The sequence below is a fragment of the Capra hircus genome, chromosome 14 (genome assembly GCF_001704415.2).
Source record: "Capra hircus breed San Clemente chromosome 14, ASM170441v1, whole genome shotgun sequence".
NCBI lineage: Eukaryota > Metazoa > Chordata > Mammalia > Artiodactyla > Bovidae > Capra > Capra hircus.
The window spans coordinates 27,347,161-27,370,741 of NC_030821.1; the positions used below are offsets into that span (position 1 = coordinate 27,347,161).

Genomic DNA, 23,581 nt, shown 5'->3' on the forward strand with positions numbered 1-23,581 from the left:
TTTCACGGATGAGCAAAATGAGGTTTAGGAATATAATACCTTATTCAAGGTTGTTACATAGAACACATCCAAAACAAAGTCATAAACATTCTCTTTCTTCCCCTCTTGAGGATAAACAAGTTAAATTAATAGAAATGTGTTACAGATTTGGAGGGTAGAAGGGGTGAAGATATTAATACTATAAAGTAAAACACGGAGATAAGTGTTGGTCAGGGTAACAGAACAAGGATGAAGTGAAGTGAAGTCGCTCAGTCGTGTCCGACTCTTTGCGACCCCTTGGACTGTAGCCCACCAGGCTCCTCTGTCCATGGGATTTTCCAGGCAAGAATATTGGAGTGGGTTGCCATTTCCTTCTCCAGGAGATCTTCCCGACCCAGGGATTGAACTCGGGTCTCCCGCATTGTAGGCAGACGCTTTACCATCTTTTGTAGCCAAATAGAAGGAGAAAAAAGGCTGGTTGGGGAACAATTTGCAAAACAGCTTTTAGTCTTTGACTCTGTAAATTTCTAACCTCCCTCACCGGTCACTTTACAACAGTGAAGCAGCTACTTCAGGGCCCCTTACCCACAACATCAAAGGATCTTAGCCTTTTAATAGCAAACGGCATGAAAAGAAACAAAAAAACAATCAGGCTTCAAAGGGAAAATCATAGAAAACACCTTAGTTCGAAGAAAGACAAACTCGGTAAGCAAGAGAGGAGCAAAGGCAAGGACACGGTGAAATGCCACTTTTAAACTTCCAGTTAAAGGAAATTCCACCAAAAACTACTTGCAGAAGCCTAAATTCTGAATTAAACGCGGGGTTTCGCACCTGTACAGTTGCAGATTGAATGAGATCTGGCCTACCCAGATCCGATATCCCGACACACGGGACTCCCTCATTTTTGGCAATCTAAATACGTATTTATTTCTCTTGGTTCCATCTGGTAGGGTGATTCTATGGGTTTAACGAAGAAGGGTATAGTTTGGAGCAGAGGCACTGTGCACAGAAAGTAGAGCAACACGGGAGCAGTCCATCCACTCCACAAAAACAGCCGTCTGCACTGCCAGCAACAGTCACAAAAAAACTACTCTTAACCCAGCCCCCGCAGCTGCCACGCCAGCCGCCGCCGCTCGGCCCGCCCCCCAATGCTCATTGGTTCTCAGCTCCGACGCCGTATCCACAACCTCTTGCCTATTGGGCCAGACAGGACCTGGGGCGGGGTGCGGAAGTGAGAGCCTGGGACTCCTGAGAGCCGCCTTCTGGAGCGAAGGAGGAGGGGCAGGAGGTGGGACCGGGGGAGGGTTTCCCGAGCAGGGGCGGCTATGGCAGCTGCGCGGAGGCAGTGGCGGCTTAGAGCGCGCGCCCAGCTTTGAATGAGCGGGGCTGGGACTGAACCGGCGGAGCGCGAGCTCGAGGAAGCGACCGGCAGCGCGCGTGCGCGCGCCTTGTGTGTGCGCGCGGCTCGCGGCAGCTCGGAGCCTCCGCCGGGCGGGCGGGGAGGGGGAGGGGCAGGTGAGTGTGTGCGGCTCGTGCGCCCTCGAGGGGCTTCCCTCCCCCACCCCCATCCAGATCGGGACCAGGGTCTTGAGGAGGGGGGCGGGGTTGTCCTCTGCTCTCCTCGGGTTAGCTCTCCTCTCTGCCCCGCACTTCCCGCCCTCCCACCTTCCTTTTCTTTCACCCGGTCTTCCCCCGAACCCAGGCCGACTGCCACTCTAGGATACTGTTTCCGGGTTAGGGTGACCTCTGGGGTGAGGGACCTGCGACCCAGAGCGGGCCCCGGTCAAGCAGCCCTCACCATGCTTCTCCCGCGTGGGAGAGCGGCTGGCGGGGCCCCGGCCCAGAGTCTCCCCTCTCCCCAGATCTGCCCCCCAAGGGGAAATTTGCCCCTTCTTCCTGCCCTTCCTCTACAGGCCTTGCTCCTTCCCAGACAGATTTTTCCAAAATCCAACTCCCAGCCCACTGGGCACCCACTTGGAGCAATTGAGAGCGTTTCACCGAACGCCTTACGTGTGGTGTCGGATTGTGTAACCTGAAAACGCTTCTGTCGATTTTTGCGTCTGTACAGTGGGTATGATTTCTTTCCTTTTTTTTTTTTTTCCATCTGTTAATTTCAGGTGGGTAATCTGAAGTTAAAGCATTTTAGTTTTGAAACTCGTTCCTTTTGAGCCTTTCCGGAGACTTTGCTCTGCCTTTGTAAGAGCCTTGGTGGTGTTCGAGGGTCTGGCTTTGAGTTGCCAGAGGCGGTCCGGTGTTGAACTTTACCACCTGCTCTCACATTCTACTTCTTGTTCCCTTTCTCTTGCCGCTGCTGAACTTTGGTTTTTCAAATTTGAGTGAGGTCAGGTGGTTTTATTTTTGGAGCCTTGCGATATACCGTAACCTACTTTAGAGAGTTACAAACTTAATTTAAGGATTTCTGTACTGTAGTAGATCATATGGAGTATCAAATTTTGGTATTAGGAAAATTCAGAACTATCGTTTTAGAAATTCGGCAATTAATGACTTGTTTAGTGTGTACCAACATAGATTTTGGCTTGGCTTATTTAACGATTTATGACATAGTATGATATAGTAACTACAGAAAAGCAGTTTACATGGAATTACAGGGAGGAAAGGTACATTTAATCTTTCAGATTCTAACGCAGCATTCTTTTTTAAAATTGTAGGTGAATCTTTCACTTGACATAGCCAAGCTGTCATTGCTATTGATTTCCTAGAGAGATGATTTGTCCTTGATGCTTATTTCGGCTTTATCTCAGGTTTTTGTATTTTTGTAGTAATTTTTAAGGAAATCTTAATTTTACAATTGTATTAGCATGTCTCAGTCCTAGTAAGTAGTTTGAAGCAGTCAAAATGCAGGTAGCCTAAGATGTGTACTTCTCAAATTAGTGATTTAGAGAGCCTTTCAAAAATCAACTGAGGCATTTAGTGTCAAAGAGGCCTCTTAAATTGGATGTGGTGTGGGAAGAACCTTGGCTTTGGAGTCAGTCTCTTCTGGGTAAGTGAATGTGAGTTTCACTAGTAGTTGAGCCTCATCTGTTAAATGGGAATAGTGAAACTCACCTCGTTTGTCCTTAGGATTCCCGTGAGGCTATAGAAACAAAATAGATTGTCTCGAACTATATTGAGTGCTCAAGGAATGATAATTTCCCTTCCTTCAGCAAGTATTTTAATACCTACCATGTATTCACCAGGCTTCCCTGGTGGCTCAGAGGTTAAGGCGTCTGCCTGCAATGCAGGAGACCGGGGTTCGATCCCTGGGTCGGGAAGATCCCCTGGAGAAGGAAATGGCAACCCACTCCAGTGTTCTTGCCTGGAGAATCCCATGGACTGAGGAGCTGGACTGAGGAGCCTGGTGGGCTACAGTCCAAGGGGTCGCAAAGAGTCGGAAACGACTGAGCGACTTCACTTTCACTTTCACCATGTGCTTGACATTGGCTAAGGCCTAGAAATAACCTAACTGAGCAAGACTGATGGGGCGCTTCCTAGACCCTTGGATTGTGACTAGCTTTTGACAGTTGAGCAACAAACACAGCATTTCTGTGTACTGGGTCAGTAGTATTTCCTATCATCCAGGGTAGTAGTATCTGTTACAGAGTAGATACTTGAACTGGATTGTAACATTAAGTAAACACAGGTCCCAAAGAATATTCCTGCCTTCAAATCAGTGTAATTGATAAAAACCAAAAATGTTGCTCGATGTGGTTAATTTAATTGCATTTCCCCCGAATTTCAGTTGCAGTTGGTCAGAAAATTTATCTTGAAAATTATAACACCATCATTGATTTGCTAAGTAAGATAGTTTATTGTTAGTGAGGTATTCTTGGTTTTTGAATTAAGTAGACCTAGGTTTGAATCTAGATCATCGGTGTGAAAACATAAGCTTACTCTTTGTGCTTTAATTCTATGAAAAGAGAACGATAATATATATCTCATAAAATGACTTTATGGGTTGAGAGAATACCTAGTGCTTGGCACATTGTAGCTGATTAGTGAATATTAGTTTTTCTCTTTTATTAATTGTAAAAGCAAATTTTCCATAAAATGAAGATATTTTTAATTGCTAGGGAGAGAATTCTGTTCTGGTGTCAGTAATAGTCCCACTTGACAATTTACTGTTGAAACAAAACTTTAGATTTTATTTGTAGGCATCATTAGTCATTCACATTGAGAAATACTTATTGAACAATGACACATAGCAATATTTATGGCAGGGTGATGCCCGTTGTTACCAAAACTCCACATGAAACTTATTCTCAAATCTTCATTCATATAAACCCTGAGACTGACTCTTTGCTCCAGTCCTTAAATATTAGACATCTTCTTCCTTCAAACATCCTGATAGAGGGTATCCTCAACTCTTTCCCCTTTTCCCCCTAGTGCCACATGCTCTGCAGTTGCTTTCCTAGCTATCTTTTTTTGTTTGTATTTTTTTCTGTAAATTCTAAATCTTCATTTAGGAAGTTTGCTTTCTTTTGGTTGAGTTTAATCCTTGACAAATCGGCCTTAAAATGAAGCTTTATTCATCATCTTAATTGTTCAGATCATTCTACTTGTATGGAAGCAGTCGAATCTTTCTTCCAGGTCTTACTTTGCAAACAGTAACTGGCAAGGTAACATGAACAAGATCCTCACAGGAATGATTGTGCTTGATGAATACAGTATATAGAAATAACTAAGGTACAAAATGGAAAATATAGGTACAGTAAGAGAAAAATACTGGAATTAAAACTTTGCAGTAGTTTGACAATAAGTAATAAAGGCTTATGCTATGGAGACCTCAGTGGAAATAGGGAAGAATATGGGCAGTATTAGGAAACAGGATCAAGTCTTTTTTGTAGTTGGCACATAAGGGGATAAGACAAAGAAGGAGTCAAAGTTGTTGCTTTTTTTGAACGACTGTTGGGTAGTTTATCACTAGTAAACCACTGTTTGGAGATGTTTTTGACAGAAATAAGTTACTTGAACAGTGAGATTTTAAATTTTTTTTTTGTTCAATTTCTTTTAGAGTAACTGTTCGTTTCATCCTCTCAATTAGTAAACCAGCTCCAGAAATTAATGACTTGACCTTTGTGTCATGTACTTATTTACTATTGTGTATCTTCTTTGGTGAAGTGCCTATGCACAGCTTTCACCCATTTTTTAAAACTAGGTTTTCTTACTGCATTTTGGGAGAGCCTTATATATCCTGTATACAAGTCCTTTATCAGATATATGCTTTGCAAAAGTTTTCTCCTAGTCTGTGGCTTGTCTTTATATTCCCTTAACAGTGTCTTTGAATTATATAAATTTTTAATTTTGATGAAGCCCTATTTATCCATTTTCTTTTAATGGGTTGTATTTTTGGTGTCATTATCTAAAAAAATCTTTTCCTAACCCAGGTCACAAAGATTTTGTCCAATTTTGTTTCTCTAGCACTTTTGTAATTTTAGGTTTTACATTTACATCTGTGACCCATTTTGAGTATTTTTTGTAAATGGCATGAAATATGGATTATAGTTCTTTGGGTTTTGGTGGCTTTTTTTTTTTTTTTTTTTTTTTGCATATGGATATCCAGTTTTTCCATTACTTTTTGTCAAAAAAAACTCTTTTCTTCACTGAATGGATTTTACATCTTCATAAATTTCAGTTCTTCATATTTTATGGGCCTGTTTCTCTACCTTCCATTTGTTCCATTGATCTGTTTATCAGTCGACTCCAGTACTATTCCATTTTGATTAGTGAGTGAAGTTGCTCAGTCGTGTCCGACTCTTTGCGACCCCATGGACTGTAGCCTACCAGGCTCCTCCATCCATGGGATTCTCCAGGCAAGAATACTGGAGTGGGTTGCCATTTCCTTCTCCAGGGGATCTTCCCGATCCAGGGATCGAACCTGGGTCTCCTGCTTTGCGGGCAGACTGCAATGCGGCAGAGGCTTTAACCTCTCAGCCACCAGGGAAGCCTGCAGCTTTATAACACATCTTGGAATCAGGTAGTATTAGCCCATCTGCTTTGATCTTTTTTAACATTGTTTGACCATTATAGATCCTTTATATTTCTGTATGAATCTTAGAATTAGCTTATCGAATTTTAGAGGAAAAAGCCTTTTGAGATTTTGATTGGGATTTCATTGACTCTGTAGTTCAATTTAGAGTGATTTGCTATCTTAATAGTATCATGTCTTTGAGTCCTGAAAGATCTTTTTAAAAATTAATAAGGGTCTTTAAATTTCTCTCAGCAATATTTTATAGTTTCCAATATATATGTTTTTCATTAGATTTGTCCCTAAATACTTCATATTTTTTGTACTCTTACAAATTTCTAAAATTTTAGTTTGTGGTTGTTGTTGCTACCATATAAAAATACTGTTGATTATAGATTCCATTGAATTTTCTACATAGAGTATAGATACAGTTTTACTTCTTCCTTTCCAATCTGAATGCCTTTTATTTTATTTTCTTGCTCGATTGCACTGTCCATACAGCGTTGAGCAGAAATGGCAAAAACAGATGTGCTGGTGGGAAGTAGCCAGTTTTTCACTGTTAAGTCTCAAGTTACTAAGGCTTTTCATAGGTGTCCTTGGTCAGGTTGAGAAAGTTCCCTTCTATTTCTAGTTGGTTGTGAGTTTTTAAGGAGTTTTGTGTCTGTGTTCATAAGATATTGGTCTTCAGTTTTCTTTTCTGGTAATGTCTTTGGTCTAGATTAGTATCAGTGTAATGCTAGCCTCAAAGAGTGAATTAATAAATAATCCCTTCCCTTCAGTTTTCTGGCAGTTTGTATAGAATTGGCACTACTTCTTAAGTATTTGAGAGAATTCAATCATGAAACCATCTGGGCTTAGGGGATTTTTAAGTATAAATTCAGTATCTTTAATAAATTTAGAGATTTACAAGTTATCTCTTTCTTCTTGCTGTGTTTTCATAACTTGTTTCTTTCAAAGAATTTGTCGATTTCATCTTGTCAAATACAGGCATAAAGTTATATTTTCTCAATATCCTCTTCATATTTGCAGACTCTGGTAATGTCACCTCTCTTTTCTGATATTGGCATAATTTGTTGTTAGGGACATAATGTTTTGGATTGTTATGTACTTTTGATTAACTGACCCCTTTATCATTATGAAATGAGCATTTTTATGCCTGCTAATGGTATTTTCCCTAAAAATCTGCTCTCTGACATTGAAATATTTTAACCTTCTTTTGCTTTTCTGTTGAGTATTTGACTGTAACTGGACTTTACCCCTCAGAGAATATGATTTAATAGATTTGCTGGTGGTGGGCCCATTTTTCAGTATTCTTTAAATATGTGTGGGCCATTGGACTAGATCTCTGTAGTTCTAACTTGTTAACTGTGTGCTTTTAAGTTATTTGACCTCTCTTAATTTCCTCACCTATAAAATGGGTGTAATGAAATGTATCTAGAAGTTGAAAGTTTAAAAATATTTTGAATAGTATTACTATGTTCATATGATTCAAATTTCAAAAGATAAGGAAGACCCAGTACATTCTGTTTCATACTCTGATTTTTTACTAGAAAACAAATTATAAATAAATTATAAATAAATATTTACGTACAGCTTAGAAAACCACTCAGAATATTTTGAAAAGGTTTTTTTCCTCTCAACTGTTGAAAACTCTTCAGAACTTTCTTGTCAATATGATTTACATTTTAATTTTTGAATTTACTGTGTTTTATTTGTGCTGTCTAAAGGAAAGTAAAAATGTGTCTGATTTTTACAGTTCAAAATAGGACTTTTCAATTTGACTTCAGAACATAAATATAGCTTATGAAATCACCTTAATGCATTTATTTTTGTGCTTTTCCCCACAGGTTTTGCTTTCCATCATGGCTATCACACAGTTTCGGTTATTTAAAGTTTGTACTTGCCTAGCAACAGTATTCTCATTCCTAAAGAGGTTAATATGCAGGTAAAGAAATTTTATGTTCAGATCGATCTGGTTACCTTCTTGCTAATTTTGGATACCTTCATAACTTCAAAAAGGCAAGGCATATTATATTTATGCTAAGTATCTTGATTGCAGTATTCATGCATTAATCTCTAGTATTTTTAAAAATATTTTGTCAGATTTTTATATGTTTTTTCAGATCTAAAAAGTAGAAGTTCAGGTCTTTTCATCAGATTCTTACATCTTCCATTAAAATAGCATTCTGTACTGTAGAATTTCAGAGATAAGCAAACCAACTTTCATGTTATAATCATCATGAAGTTTTTATGTATATAATTGTTTTATTATCAGGATATTTTTAAGATGATTAGGTGGAATTAAGCATAGGTATTTCTTGACATAGTACATTATGAGTGTTATGTTTATATTGGAAAAAGTTTAACAGAAAAACTCCAAAGAAAATAGATTTTCTTTTTTTTGATCTTTTAAATAATATTCCAGAATGTACAGGGAGTCCAAGCTAGGTAAGTCCTGCTTCAGTAAGTCATTCAGAGACTTGAATTCCTTCTATTTTGTCATTCTACTGTACCCAAGAGATACAGTTCCTGAATGGTATGCCAGGGCACTTCAGGGCTCGCATTACACTCACAGGGGTACCGAAGGATACTCTAAATTTCTAATAAAACATGCTGAATGTGATAATGTCTATTGAACATTATACAATCTGTTGGCTCAAGGTAGTTCACGTTTGTAACATTAGATCCTGCAGTATTACTTTTGATGATGTTCTTAAATATTTGAGATAAGTTTTTGTTTACTTGTATTTGGAGTGACCTATCTTTACAAAGCTAGGATTTTAGGTTGTAATTAAGGGCAAGCACTAAATCAGAATTAACATAGAACAGAAAATGAAGCTGACAGAATCCAGTCTGATTCCAAGGCTTGAGAAGCTATACAGTAGCCAACAGGTACACACATTCTATTAGTAAGTAATTGTAGTTATTAAAGAATGAAATGAAAATGTTTTTTCTTTAATTTCATATGTGTTTTTTCCTAATGGCTACTAAGCAGATAGGACATACATAAGTATTGTTTGGGCCTACGTTAAACAGTGGAACTGTTAGGTATTTCTTTTGGCCTAGAGTACTGGGAAAAAAGCACCTACAGAGTAAGAGTTGGATAGAGAGGAAATGGAGGGTAGTCAGCTCTCCTTTTTAGTGGATATGATTTAGAAAGTACACATAATTCTGTTCACAGCCTACTATCCAGAGCTTAGGCACCTAGCTGCAAGGGAGGCTAGGAAATGTATTCTCTGACTAAAGGGCCATTTTATAACTACTAAAACTCTGAGGATTAAGTGGCATAGAATTTATTGTTAGAAGTAGCATGACCAGAAAATAACTAGGTTAAAGCAGGATGAGAATGGGTATTAATGCCAGGAGACTACAGGTTGAAAGGAATAAGTTGTTTTAACTGTGGTGATAAATTCTAGGTGTTTTTCTCTTTGCATCTGTTATTTCAAAAAATTTTTGTTGAATATAGGTTACTTTTAATATAAGATATTGCAAATTTCTATCATCTATATGGGTTTCCCTGGTATCTCAGTGGTAAAGAATCCACCTGCAATGCAGGAAATGTGGGTTCCATCCCTAGGTGGGGAAGATCCCTGGAGTAGGAAATGGCAACCTGTTCCATTATTCTTGCCTGGAAAATTCCATGGACAGTGGAGCCTGGCGGGCTACAGTCCCTGGGGATACAAAGAGTCAGACATGACTGAGCACATAGACATGCATTATCACTATTAATTTCTCTTGTTAGTGTAAGCATATTTAGGATTGGTTGTATGTTCAATTTTAAAGAAAACTGACCCTTTGTTAGAATAAGCTTTTCTTAATTGTCAGAAGGAACCTAGATCATGTGCTCTGAAATACAGGTTTACATCATAAATTTAGAAAGTAGATTATAATACTTTTTTATGCATCCTTTAAACAAATAAAATAGGATTTCTAAACTTAGCTGACTTTATCAATTAGCTCTAAGCAGGTGTTTCATAGATTATTTGACATGAAGCAAGTGATTAATCATTTATAATAGCTATCATTTTTTAATGTCATTAAAAAGCAGGCACAGTCTCGTGTCTGACTATTTTAAATATGTCAGTTAAATCCTCACAACAACCTTGCAAAGGTCGGTTTGAATACCTGCCTTTTACAGATGAGGATACTGAGGCTCAGACATAGGTAATTCTAACTAGATTCATAATTAATAGAAGTAACATTGAAAACCATGGTTTACACAGATTCCATTGCCCATGCTCTTAACAACTCTATGACAATACCTATCTTGTTTAGTGTAGTACTTCACTAATCCTTGAAAGTTACTGGGTACAGTTTACAATTCAACCCAGTGATTTTCAAACTTTTTAATAGTTAATAGTAATCTTACTCAGAAACCAACTATGTAAAACAAACAAAAGCCAGGCCACCCTGGTTAAAACAGCGTAGGTATCCCAGAGCATCACCTACAGAACTCAGAGAACTCTCAGGAGTATGATTTGAAACCAGTTTCTGGTTTTGTTTTTGGCTTTATAGTCCTCCTGAGTTTGACTCTAATTCTGAAGCCTAAACCAAAAAGCAGTGTGATATTCTGGTCCAGTATTTTAAAACATTGAAAAGATATCTAATATATGCTTTTCTTTTCATATATTGACAAACAACTGTTAATTATTAAATAATTTAAAGCTGCAGAAGACCTCTATAAGTCTTAAGTTACTATCTTTAGTGCTTTTACTTATGCTTGTTTTGGTGGTTTCTTGAAATAAATTATTTCATATTTTTGTTTTAGATCTGGTAGAGGACGGAAATTAAGTGGAGACCAAATAACTTTGCCAACTACAGTTGATTATTCATCAGTTCCCAAACAGGTAAAACTTTTTTTGTACGTTGAATAAGTCCTCCCGAACCATATTTTTCAAACTGGGTTGCAAACCATTAATATGTCATGAAATTAATTTGGTAGTTATGGTCAGGATTTTTATTGTTTTATTGTTAAATTTCTTTATTCTAAAATTTTAACTTTATTCTTTATTTTCTGTTTCTCTGCTAAGATTTTCTATTTTTTTCTTTGGTTTTAAGAGTGTTTGCTGTTGCTTATTGGAGCATTTTTGCAACAACATATTTAAAGCCTTAGATAATTACATCATTTGTATCATCTTGGGTTTGATGTCTGTCCCTTGACTTTTTCCATTCAAGTTGACATTTGTTGATTCCTTGTTTGCTGAATAATTTCAAGTTATTTCATGGATTTTTTTTGAATATTATGTTTTGGACTATATCTTATTTAAATCCTATAAAGAATGTTATTATTTATTATTTTATCAGGCAATAAACCTAGTTAGGGACAGATTGTAAGTTCCGGTCCTCTTTCTGTGGGCTGTAGTTCTAATGTCAGTTCAGTTTTTGAAGCATTTTCTTTTGCTTTGTTTGGTTGTTTTTATTTTAATGGTTGGAACAGAATGTCTAACTCACAGAGTGTTTCTTTCTTAACTTTTGATCTAGTTTTGCTATCTGGCATAAAAATGTATATTTTCCCATTGGTAAAAAAATTTTGAAAAAACCACTGTTTTAGAAAGCTCATTTTTGTAATGAATGATGAAATTTTTGACTGACAGTGCTGACCATTTAAATTTAGACAGATGTGGAAGAGTGGACTTCCTGGGATGAGGATGCACCCACAAGTGTCAAGATTGAAGGAGGAAATGGGAATGTGGCAACACAACAAAATGCCTTAGAACAACTGGAGCCTGACTATTTTAAGGACATGACGCCAACTATAAGGAAAACCCAGAAGGTACATTAAAGATGTGTGCCCTTGGAAATTAAACTATTAGACTGCTCTTCAGACTCCTATAATTAAAAGTAGACAGTATACTTAGTATTTGGTAGAAAGCCTATTTCTAACTGTCAGTTGTGTTTTTTGTCATATTAGAGAAGTTTATATACTCAAGTGAGCTGGCCATAGATCTGGTAAATTGTAGCCCCACATCTTTTAAAATTATTTCTAAGCGTTCATAGAAATCCTCCTGTATGTCAGATTCTAGACTCCAGTCTCTACTGTGGAGACTAAACTGAATAAAATACAGTTCTAGCCTTAAAAGAATTCATAGTATAGTGATATCTACGAACCAATAATACTGATAGTATCCATTGTTTATAACATTACTAAACTGATGCAGGGCTCTGAGAACTTAGAGTGATTGTGGTGGGTTTGCATAGTCATTCACACTTTATTTTATCCCTTTTGAATTGAATGTGGACAGTCACTTCAATATGCAGGAAATTATTAGAAAAAGAACAATGGCTAAGCAGTTTTCTTTCTTTTTATCAAAATAGTACATGTAGATTTAAAATTTATTTTTAAATTAAAGAATATAGAAGAGCTTATAATGAAAAGCAGTAGATTTCTGCCCCATCATTCTTCAAACCAGTTCTACTAAAAGCAGCCACTCAAAACTTTTTCTGTTTATCTGTATACAGTATTCTTATCTTGCTATTCCTAGGCCAGTCATAGGTATTGTCTACCAACTTCACACTGTGGTAAATGGGGGTTTATTTCATACCATCCTTACACCCATTCAAATAATGTAATGTTCTTATTCCAGTCTACCTCATCAGTCATCCTGCTGTTTCAAAAAAATTACTTCAAGTGCCATTTCTTATTCAATCAAGCATAGAAAATATTTCATATGAATATATTTTATAAAATGAAGACACTGTTTTTTCTGCAGTTCTCTAATAGGGTTTTCACCCTCTTCTACCTTCCAGTCAGTTTTAGATGTTCAAGGCTGATAACATTGACATACTATAATCATAGTCTTTTTTTTTTTTTTAGTTCTTTATTTTTTTAATTTTAAAATCTTTAATTCTTACATGCGTTCCCAAACATGAACCCCCCTCCCACCTCCCTCCCCATAACATCTCTCTGGGTCATCCCCATGCACCAGCCCCAAGCATGCTGTATCCTGAGTCAGACATAGACTGGCAATTCAAGTCTTACATGATAGTATACATGTTAGAATGCCAGTCTCCCAAATCATCCCGCCCTCTCCCTCTCCCTCTGAGTCCCAAAGTCCGTTATACACATCTGTGTCTTTTTTCCTGTCTTGCATACAGGGTCGTCATTGCCATCTTTCTAAATTCCATATATATGTGTTAGTATACTGTATTGGTGTTTTTCTTTCTGACTTACTTCACTGTGTATAATCAGCTCCAGTTTCATCCATCTCATCAGAACTGATTCAAATGAATTCTTTTTAACGGCTGAGTAATACTCCATTGTGTATATGTACCACAGCTTTCTTATCCATTCATCTGCTGATGGACATCTAGGTTGTTTCCATGTCCTGGCTATTATAAACTGCTGCGATGAACATTGGGGTACATGTGTCTCTTTCAATTCTGGTTTCCTCGGTGTGTATGCCCAGCAGTGGGATTACTGGGTCATACGGTAGTTCTATTTGCAATTTTTTAAGGAATCTCCACACTGTTCTCCGTAGCGGCTGTACTAGTTTGCATTCCCACCAACAGTGTAGGAGGGTTCCCTTTTCTCCACACCCTCTCCAGCATTTATTGCTTGCAGATTTTTGGATCGCAGACATTCTGACTGGTGTGAAGTGGTACCTCATTGTGGTTTTGATTTGCATTTCTCTGATAATGAGTGATGTTGAGCATCTTTTCATGTGTTTGTTAGCCATCCGTATGTCTTCTTTGGAGAACTGTCTATTTAGTTCTTTGGCCCACTTTTTGATTGGGTCGTTTATTTTTCTGGAATTGAGCTGCATAAGTTGCTTGTATATTTTTGAGATTAGTTGTTTGTCAGTTGCTTCATTTGCTATTATTTTCTCCCATTCAGAAGGCTGTCTTTTCACCTTGCTTATATTTTCCTTTGTTGTGCAGAAGCTTTTTTTTTTTCTCTTTATTTTTTATTTATTTATTTATTTTTTAATTTTAAAATCTTTAATTCTTACATGCGTTCCCAAACTAATTAGATCCCATTTGTTTGTTTTTGCTTTTATTTCCAGTATTTTGGGCGGTGGATCATAGAAGATCCTGCTGTGATTTATGTTGGAGAGTGTTTTGCCTATGTTCTCTTCTAGGAGTTTTATAGTTTCTGGTCTTACATTTAGATCTTTAATCCATTTTGAGTTTATTTTTGTGTGGGATGTTAGAAAGTGATCTAGTTTCATTCTTTTACAAGTGGTTGACCAGTTTTCCCAGCACCACTTGTTAAAGAGATTGTCTTTACTCCATTGTATATTCTTGCCTCCTTTGTCAAAGATAAGGTGTCCATATGTGTGTGGATTTATCTCTGGGCTTTCTATTTTGTTCCATTGATCTATATGTCTGTCTTTGTGCCAGTACCATACTGTTTTGATGACTGTGGCTTTGTAGTAGAGCCTGAAGTCAGGCAGGTTGATTCCTCCAGTTCCATTCTTCTTTCTCAAGATTGCTTTGGCAATTCGAGGTTTTTTGTATTTCCATACAAATCTTGAAATTATTTGTTCTAGTTCTGTGAAAAATACCGCTGGTAGCTTGATAGGGATTGCATTGAATTTGTAAATTGCTTTGGGTAGTATACTCATTTTCACTATATTAATTCTTCCGATCCATGAACATGGTATATTTCTCCCAAAATCAACACACAGAAATCCCTTGCATTCCTATACACGAATAATGAGAAAGTAGAAAAAGAAATTAAGGAAACAATTCCATTCACCATTGCAACGAAAAGAATAAAATACTTAGGAATATATCTACCTAAAGAAACTAAAGACCTATATATAGAAAACTATAAAACACTGATGAAAGAAATCAAAGAGGACACTAATAGATGGAGAAATATACCATAGTCATTTTTATTGAGTTGTCCAAATGTCTCAGTGCTGAAAAGCATTAAGTTGTATATTTTTCAAGGAGTTTTAAGTGAATTTCTTAGTAGATGAATGCTTTTTGTTTTGAAAGTCTATTGCTGCTCTTAATAGGAACTTAGTATATTACAAGTAATACCTTAGTAAATTAGAATGAAAGTACTTTTAAGGCACAAAGCTAATACTACTGGCTTGAAAGAGTTAATGTGTTCATAGGTAGCCACATGCTTAGAGAACTGGTTATACTTTTGGTAGGACAGTGTACCCTATCCTACCAGAGTGAAAGTGAATGCGCTCAGTCGTGTCCGGCTCTTTGCGACCCCATGGACTATGCAGTCCGTGGAATTCTCTAGGCCAGAATACTGGAGTGGGTAGCCTTTCCCTTCTCCAGGGGATCTTCCCAACCCAGGGATCGAACCCAGGTCTCCCGCACTGCAGGCAGATTCTTTAAGAAAACATAGAACATGAAAGAAAGGTAGAACATATTTTGAATAATTATAAAATGCTTTGGTCAGTTAATTCATTTGTCTCCTTTTGTGGTGTGTAAAATGTTTCCATAATTCTATTTCAATTAATCTTTCAGATCATCATTAAGAAGCGAGAACCATTAAATTTTGGCATCCCAGATGGTAGCACAGGCTTCTCTAGTAGACTAGCAGCTACACAAGATATGCCTTTCATACATCAGTCTGTAAGTATGTTAATTGTATCTAGGCAAGAGCTTTTTTTTTTTCATTTCTGTTTTCTTTAAGGAAAAAGAAAAAAATTAAAATGACTGGAACATAGTATTTGTATGACTTTGAAACTGGTTTAGCAGATCAAGAGCAGTTGCCAGTCCTGTCCTTTTATGAGACTGTAAATTACATCAGGTACTAAGATCAGAGTCCATTGCACACATAAAAGATGGAGACAAAATGTGAAAATATAAAATTATGACCTTTAAAGAGATTACCACTAAAATTTAACCTCAATAGCAGCTTGTTTTTAAGTAAATTATGAATTGTTAAGTTAAAGACTTATATGTACATTTAAAATGTGGTTTAACTTAAAATGGATTTGACTTAAATACAACACTTTTAAGGACAAAAGTAGTGAAGAAGGTATATGTTTTCAACTTTGGAGGCCATCAGGTTCATCTTTGAAATTTTTAAGACACATCACTGTCCAAACCATCCCCAACTTTTAAGTATTGATATGTTTTGATTATTTTATGCACAGCTTATTTTATGCAGTTATGCATTTAACTATTTCGTCACTAACTAAACATTCCAGAATGAGCATTTTCATTGGTTTGTGGAAGGAAAAAGTGAACTGAGAGTCCTGCCCTGGGGAATGATGGGAGGTAGTGTGGCCTGCCTAATGGTATCAGGTAAGACAAGCAAAAGGAAGCGCAATGCAAAAGTACTCCAATGAAGAGTAAATTTTTCCTGACTTGGCATTTTTGCCTGGGACCCAGACAGTAAATGCCATTGAAAAGTCTAGAAAATTACTTGTGCTTAAAGGGAGATGACTGTACTAGGTTGGAAACGTAGGTTCTTCGAGTTTACCTCCCCAGCACAAGAGTAGTCCAGTCAAGCATCTCTAATCCAGTGTGCGGTCAGCCTCTCTCTTCTCTTTCCCCCACTTACACACTCCTTTTTACTCAAGAGAGAGAGAAACAGAAGATATGTCCTATTCTTATTTTTTCCTAACTGAAGTAGGAGAAAGTAATGGGAAAGTTAGGAAAGGAAAGGAAAAGTTAGTATATTAAAGGAATATCCTTTAAAACATGAAATAGGAAGAAAACTGGACTTGCTGAGACTTGCATATGGAAGGTCATGCATCTCAGGAAACCCCTTAGTTCCAGGTACACCAGGGGCAGTCATTTGACTCTGTAGAGGATGTGATAAGAAAGTGAAGAAGACACAGGGCAGTGATGAGGTCTGAGTTATGCTTTAAAATATATACTCTTCTTGACCACTGAGTGGAAAAAGGATGAAGCGAAGTTAGTCACTCAGTCGTGTCTGACTCTTTGTGACCCCATGGACTGGGGCTCACCAGGCTCTTCTGTCTGTGGGATTCTCCAGGCAAGAATCCTGGAGCGGATTACCATTTCCTTTTCCGGGAGATCTTCCTGACCCAGGGATCGAACCCAGGTCTTCTGCACTCCAGACTGCAGGTAGACTCTTTACCATGTAAGCCACCAAGGATGGCTTCTGACTGTTGTAATTTTGTTTTATTTTGTTTTATTGTAGCCTGAATTGGGTGACTTAGATACCTGGCAGGAAAACACCAATGCTTGGGAAGAAGAAGAAGATGCGGCCTGGCAAGCCGAAGAAGTTCTGAGGTATTTGAGTAATATTTACACTGCTGCCAGAGTAGAACCGGTTTTGTTGATGTTACATTTACGGTCAAGAAAGTATCTTCTGCCAAATGTTATATTTTTCTTCCTTCTTATTTGAGCCTTAGATAATCTGGGATAGTTTTTTTGTATTTCAGACTACATGTGCTATTTTATATGATTAAAACCTCACAGAAACCAACAATTTAAAGCATTATAGATACAAAAGAATAATTTACTAACAAAGAAGGAGATTGTCTACATACAGACACCATATTGTACTATATGCTTCATACCTCATTCCCTACAAAATAAATCTCCTGAAATGTCCTGCTATGAAATGTGAGTCACGATGATGTATTAACATTTTCTCTAGGTCAGAGATCATACCTTTAGTTTTGTTTGCCCGTGGTCCAGCGTAGTCCAGCACTGCTCATTCGAGTATAACAGTGAGTGGCACCACTGTGTTTTGTGGTTGCGTCCGGTCTTAGCTGCTGCACGCGGGGTCTCTCCTTGCGGTGGAGGGACTCTGTTGCAGCACTCGGGCTTAGTTGCCCGCGGCATGTGGGACCTTAGCTCCCCGTGTGTGTGTGCTCAGTGGCTAAGCTGTCTCCAGCTCTTTGTGACCCCAAGGACTGCGGCCCGCCAGGCTCCTCTGTCCATGAGATTTCCCAGCAAGAACACTGGAGTGTGTTGCCATTTCCTTCTCCAGGGGATCTTCCCAACCCAGGATCAAACCCAAGTCTCCTGCATTGGCAGGTGGATTCTTAACCACTGGACCACCAGGGAAGTCCCCAGCACTGCTATTTGAAAATGATTTGTGTTGCGCTCTTCATCTCTGTGTGGGTTTCACCTGAGGTACTTGAAAGCCCTGAGGTAGATAACATAAGGCATAATACTTACTGCCTACTCTACAGAATGGAGAAGGCAATGACACCCCACTCCAGTGCTCTTGCCTGGAGAATCCCATGGACGGAGGAGCCTGGTAGGCTGCAGTCCATGAGGTCACTAAGAGTCGGATACGACTGAGCAACTTCACTTTGACTTTTCACTTTCATGCATTGGAGAAGGAAATGGCAATCCACTCCAGTATTATTGCCTGGAGAAGCCCAGGGATGGGGGAGCCTGGTGGGCTGCCATCTATGGGGTTGCACAGAGTCGGACACGACTGAAGTGACTTAGCAACTCTACAGAAGATACTTTTTTCTGGAGGTTTACAAGTTTGTTTTTGTTAGTTATGTTCTTTTTCTTTGTTTTTGTGAACAGTAAACTTAATTCTTGCTACTACTGCATTAGATCAAAGAGTAAAAAGAAAATTTACCTTGAGAATTTGTGACTTATCACTGATAAAAACTCTATGTAAATGTATCTGAATTACTTGTGCATTTTAAAGATGATAAAGTAAAATATAGCAGTATGTTTTCTTCAAATATGGTTTTTATAATTGGGATAGAAAATGAATTACCCTATCTGACCATCTTGAAACAACTGATTTCATTTTTGTATTTTCCTTTCCCATGTTTACCAATAAATTGTAATTACCTTGAGTAGCCAGCAGAGGGTGCAGTTAAGACTGTGAATTAAGACTGACTGACTTGGTCTTGTCAGTACTTTTTTCAGCATTCTTTTTTTTTAAACAGAAGGAGGTCACAGCATAAAAGTCAATAAAGGTATGAGAGTTTTAAGTATTTAGTTCCTGTTTGATAATCATTCAGTATAAAGGAAACAGTTTTAAAATTGTAAACAGCAACATTTATGTTCCATGAATTGTCAAAAAAGATGTCACTTTTTTAAACTCTATTTCTCTTGGATATGTATCATAGAAGTCTGAGTATTTTTAGAACATTTTGGAATTGGGATTCTAGTGATGATTGGTTTATCAACCACAAGGATAAAGGAAGGGGCTATTCATTTTGAATCCAATCATCTTAATGACAGCACTGTAGAGTATTTGAGTTCACTGATCATAGCTGAACATTCACGGTATAAAAACCATCTCTTTTTCACCCTGTCATCTTGCACCCTGAACAAAACAAAACAAAAAAGCCCCGCAAACTCCGTTTTTGAAACGACAGCTTGGGAGGCGGAGACTATTAGTCAGTAATAGACATGCTTCAAGCTGCAAGTTGCATAAGTAGAGCCAAAGACACCTGGAGGCTTCCATATGCTGTTACCACCCCCAGGAGAACACTGAGAATTTTAAGTGTATCCATAATCTATGGCTTCTAACCTAGCCTGTTTCCCATTGCTACTTTAAATACTACCAGTACTATGATCAGTAGTATCATTAAGGAAAATGATTCTGGTACTTTAGTCATTTCAGACATGTATCTGGACAAGAAAAATATATTTTATCAGCAGTAATGTCCAAGTTGCCTCTGGTACCAGGAAGATTAATTGTTGATGCTTATATTTTGGCTGGTAACTAGGTCAGAGCTGGATTATCTTGTTTGTAACCTAGCAAGCCTTTCATAATTCTTTTTCTTTTTTCTGCCACTGACATTTTGATGTTTTTAGTGCGTATTATCAGTTTTGCTTGAAAGTGAACAGAGCTGGTGAAAAGTAAATTTTTTAAAACTATTCTTTTGAAATTTTAATTAGTTGGTGGTGATGGTCAAAATGTTGCCTAAAATAAGTCTCTCTACTTTGTTGAATTTTGGTCATCCATACCTCTGCTTACTCCCATTTATAAGTATGATTGAGAATTTTATATATATACCTTTCACTCACTATAGCCAGCTTTGAGCTATCCCGTGTATGAGTAATCCACGTTAGATTTTTCTATATCTAACCCAGTGTTGCCTGTCCTATGCCCGACAGCTTCCTTCCTCAGCCTTGCATGCTTCTTGACTTACTTTCTCAGACCCTAAGCCTTCAGATCCAGGACCAACTTCTGTTCTCCTTTCTCCTATTTAATTACCCTACTCCTATCCCCACTTTCCATACAAGTCAGTCAATAAAGATAGAGCACTTATATGTGAAATCTAAACTATGACACAGGGACTTCCCAGGTGGTCCCAAGGTTAATGCTTTGCCTTCCTGTGTAGGGATGCGGGTTCGATGTGGCCAAAAAACCAAAACTCAAAGCAAGCAGTGTTGTAACAAATTCAGTAAAGACTTTAAAAGTGGTGCACATCAAAAAGTCATTTAAAAAATAAATAAAATATGACACAAATGAACCCATCTACGAAGTAGAGACAGACTTACAGATGTAAAGAACAGACTTGTGGTGCTGGGGTGGGGTGGGAGGTGGGGGTATGGGTCAGGAGTTTGGGATCAGCAGATGGAAACTATTATCTATAGATGGGTAAATTGTGTAGCACACAGACTGCGTTCAGTATCCTGTGATAAACCATGATGGAAAAGAATGTTAAAAAGAATATATATCTATGTGTATATATATCTATGTGTATATATAAGTAAATCACTTTGCTGAACAGTAGAAATTAACAGAACATTGTAAATCAACTAGAGTTCAATTTAAAAAATCAATAAAGATAGAAGTGTTTAGTGGTTCTGTATCAGTGGAGTTAGGGAGGGGCTGGGAGAAGGCACTTCATAAAGTGTAATTATTAAATTTCCACCCTTCTGTCCCTTCATAAGGGAAGTGAAGTGAAAGTTGCTCAGTCATGTCTCACTCTTTGCGACCCCATGGCCTATACAGTCCATGGAATTCTCTAGGCCAGAATACTGGAGTGGGTAGCCTTTCCCTTCTCCAGGGGAATCTTCCCAACCCAGGAATCAAACCCAGGTCTCCCACATTGCAGGCAGATTCTTTACCAGCTGAGCCATAACGGAAGCCCAAGAATACTGGAGTGCATAGCCTATCCCTTCTCCAGGGGATTTTCCCGACCCAGGAATTGAACTGGGGTCTCCTGAATTGCAGGCGGATTCTTTACCAACTGAGCTATGAGGGAAGCCCTTCATTAGTAGAGCTAGTTAAATTTTAAAACTTAGAGTTCTAGCTTCTAGTTGGAAGGTATGTCTTTGCATTTTCTTTTTGCATTGTGCTCTGTACATCTGTGTTCTTGATATCCTTCAGCTGACAAGCTTTTAAGTATTATCATAGCAGGATATTTAATCCTAAATATCAAGCTTTTCTCAAAAAGAGATGTGGTCCAATGCAAATAGTGTTTTAGTGAAAATAATCTGAAGAAAAGGAGTTAGGAGATACAGGTTCTTAGCCTTATACTTAATCTTATGACTTTGGCTGTTTTACTTAGCCTGAATGACCCATTTTAGTTCTTCTTAAAACAGAGATAATACCTTTTTTATTTTGTAAGTCATGTTCTAAGGATTAAAAGAAGTACTATTTTGAAAATCCTTGAAATTTTCAAAGCAGTGAGAAGAATGAAGACTTTTTAAACTACATTTGATGATAGTTGAAGGGAAGTGCTGTTTCTTTCTGGACCTTATTTGCCATTTTACCTGTGTAGTGTCCTTTAACAGAGAAGGCAATGGCACCCCACGCTAGTACTCTTGCCTGGAAAATCCCATGGACGGAGGAGCCTGGTAGGCTGCAGTCCATGGGGTTGCGAAGAGTTGGACACGATCGCGTGACTTCACTTTCACTTTTCACTTTCATGCATTGGAGAAGGAAATGGCAACCCACTCCATTGTTCTTGCCTGGAGAATCCCAGGGACGGGGGAGCCTGGTGGGCGGCCATCTATGGGGTCGCACAGAGTTGGACACGACTGAAGCGACTTAGCAGCAGCAGCAGCAGCAGTGTTCTCTAAAAGTAAAAATATGCTTCTTTTCAGGCAGCAGAAGATAGCAGACAGAGAAAAGAGAGCAGCAGAACAACAAAGGAAGAAAATGGAAAAGGAAGCCCAGCGGCTAATGAAGAAGGAACAAAATAAAATTGGTGTGAAACTTTCATAACAACTGTTCTTCAGATGTCATAGTGCCAGTGGGAGAAATGCAAGCTCTGCAACCCAAGCAGCATTTATATGGAGCCAAGAGTATTTTCAGAATACAAATACCCTGCTTGATTTTAATGCATTCGTCAGCCAGCCAGGCCACCGGGATTCTCTCAAAGCCCCCTGAACTCTTAGTGATTGAGACTCAGAGAACAAAAAAGACTTATGAGACAATATTTTCTTCAACTTGTTCCAAGTGTACGACAATTGTTTGTTGTAGAGAAATTATTACAAATGGAATTTATCAGTACCTCTTCAAGCTAGTGTTTCTAGCTAATTCAGTGGGTGTAAATAATTCTATGATGGGAAAGAATTCTGCTGTCTATAGTGCTTTCCTTCAGTGTGCATAATGTTAAAATAAATAATTTTAAATATTTGTTTGTTTCCATGATTACCTAACCTAAATCAGACAGACTTGCAGGGCTTTAACTTCTTATTTTTGTTGTCAGAAGCTGGTGTTGGCATATATTTGCTCTGGCTTGAACTGGCATTCATTAAGGCATCTGGTCATTTCAGTTTTCAAGAAAATGACATTAAATGCAATAATTTTATTTATCACAAACATTTTATACATCATTGTTTTCTTTTAGATGGTGTTGTAATGTTTTACTTATTTGTAATTTATATTGCATGTATAAACATACTGAAAATAAGCTAAAATGGCAAATTTGTTTTACATTATTATAATTTGTGAGTTTTAAAAGCTAGTATTTGTAGTTTTTCCCTGTCATTGTAGATTTTAAGATGTTATAGTATCTTTAAGTACCTTAGCTCCTCTCTGCCAAAAGCCATTAATTTACAAATCCATAAAGCCTTCAGTTCTACTGTTTCAAAGCTTTTAGATGATTTCTGTATCAGTTTTATATAATATGACATAATACAAGTTACCTATGTTGTTTGCTAAGGTAACGTTGAGTAATTAAACCAAGATAGGAATAATAATGCTTCTATTTTTGGATGTTGACAAGCTCCAAAATAGTTTTCAGGAAATAGATATAGACTGTGTTCATAGGGAAAAATGTAGATTTGATAGTTTAAAATCTCATTAATTTTGTCTCCCCAATTAAAATACATCCAGCCTGACCTTCTTTGGCTTTGGAATTTAAGATTTTTACTTTCTTAAAAGTTGCTGCCCAAAATTAACATTTTGTGAGTTTTTTAAATGTCATAAATGCCAAATACTGCTAATTCATTGGAATTAAAGTGATATTTCATAGTAAAATCACAAACTATACAATAAACTCCTTAAGTTCTTAGCCTAAGCATCTAGACCAAATGGAATTGTTTTTTTATTTTCTTAAAATTTTTATTGGAGTACTGTTGATTTACAATGTTGTGTAAGTTTCAGATGTACAGCAAAGTGAAATCAGTTGAAATTTAACTTTGGTAAAAAGCAAACTGTTACAGCCCCAAGCTATATTTTCAGTTATGATTATTAGAGAGTTTTTGCCAGTGAACTCCCAATTAAATAGAATTAGACTCAAATTTGTAATAATAAATGAATTATTTTATGTCCTTTGTATTTATTTATTTTTAGTTATGGGAATG

General features: G+C 37.5%; 1 protein-coding gene across 3 annotated transcripts; it reads left to right on the plus strand.

Annotated features, from left to right (window-relative positions):
• EBAG9 (estrogen receptor binding site associated, antigen, 9) lies at positions 1,267-23,544 on the plus strand. Of its 3 annotated transcripts, none has more exons than XM_018058352.1 (7): positions 1,267-1,494; positions 7,792-7,889; positions 10,713-10,791; positions 11,559-11,717; positions 15,377-15,484; positions 17,028-17,119; positions 21,875-23,544. In XM_018058352.1, exons 2-7 carry the CDS (start codon positions 7,807-7,809, stop codon positions 21,993-21,995), a joined length of 642 nt encoding a protein of 213 aa, XP_017913841.1. In that variant the 5' UTR covers positions 1,267-1,494; positions 7,792-7,806; the 3' UTR covers positions 21,996-23,544. The 3 variants fall into 3 exon arrangements, with proteins under 3 accessions (XP_017913841.1, XP_017913842.1, XP_013824803.1); XM_018058353.1 differs by lacking the exon at positions 1,267-1,494 and adding an exon at positions 1,662-2,050; XM_013969349.2 differs by lacking the exon at positions 1,267-1,494 and adding an exon at positions 5,857-5,953.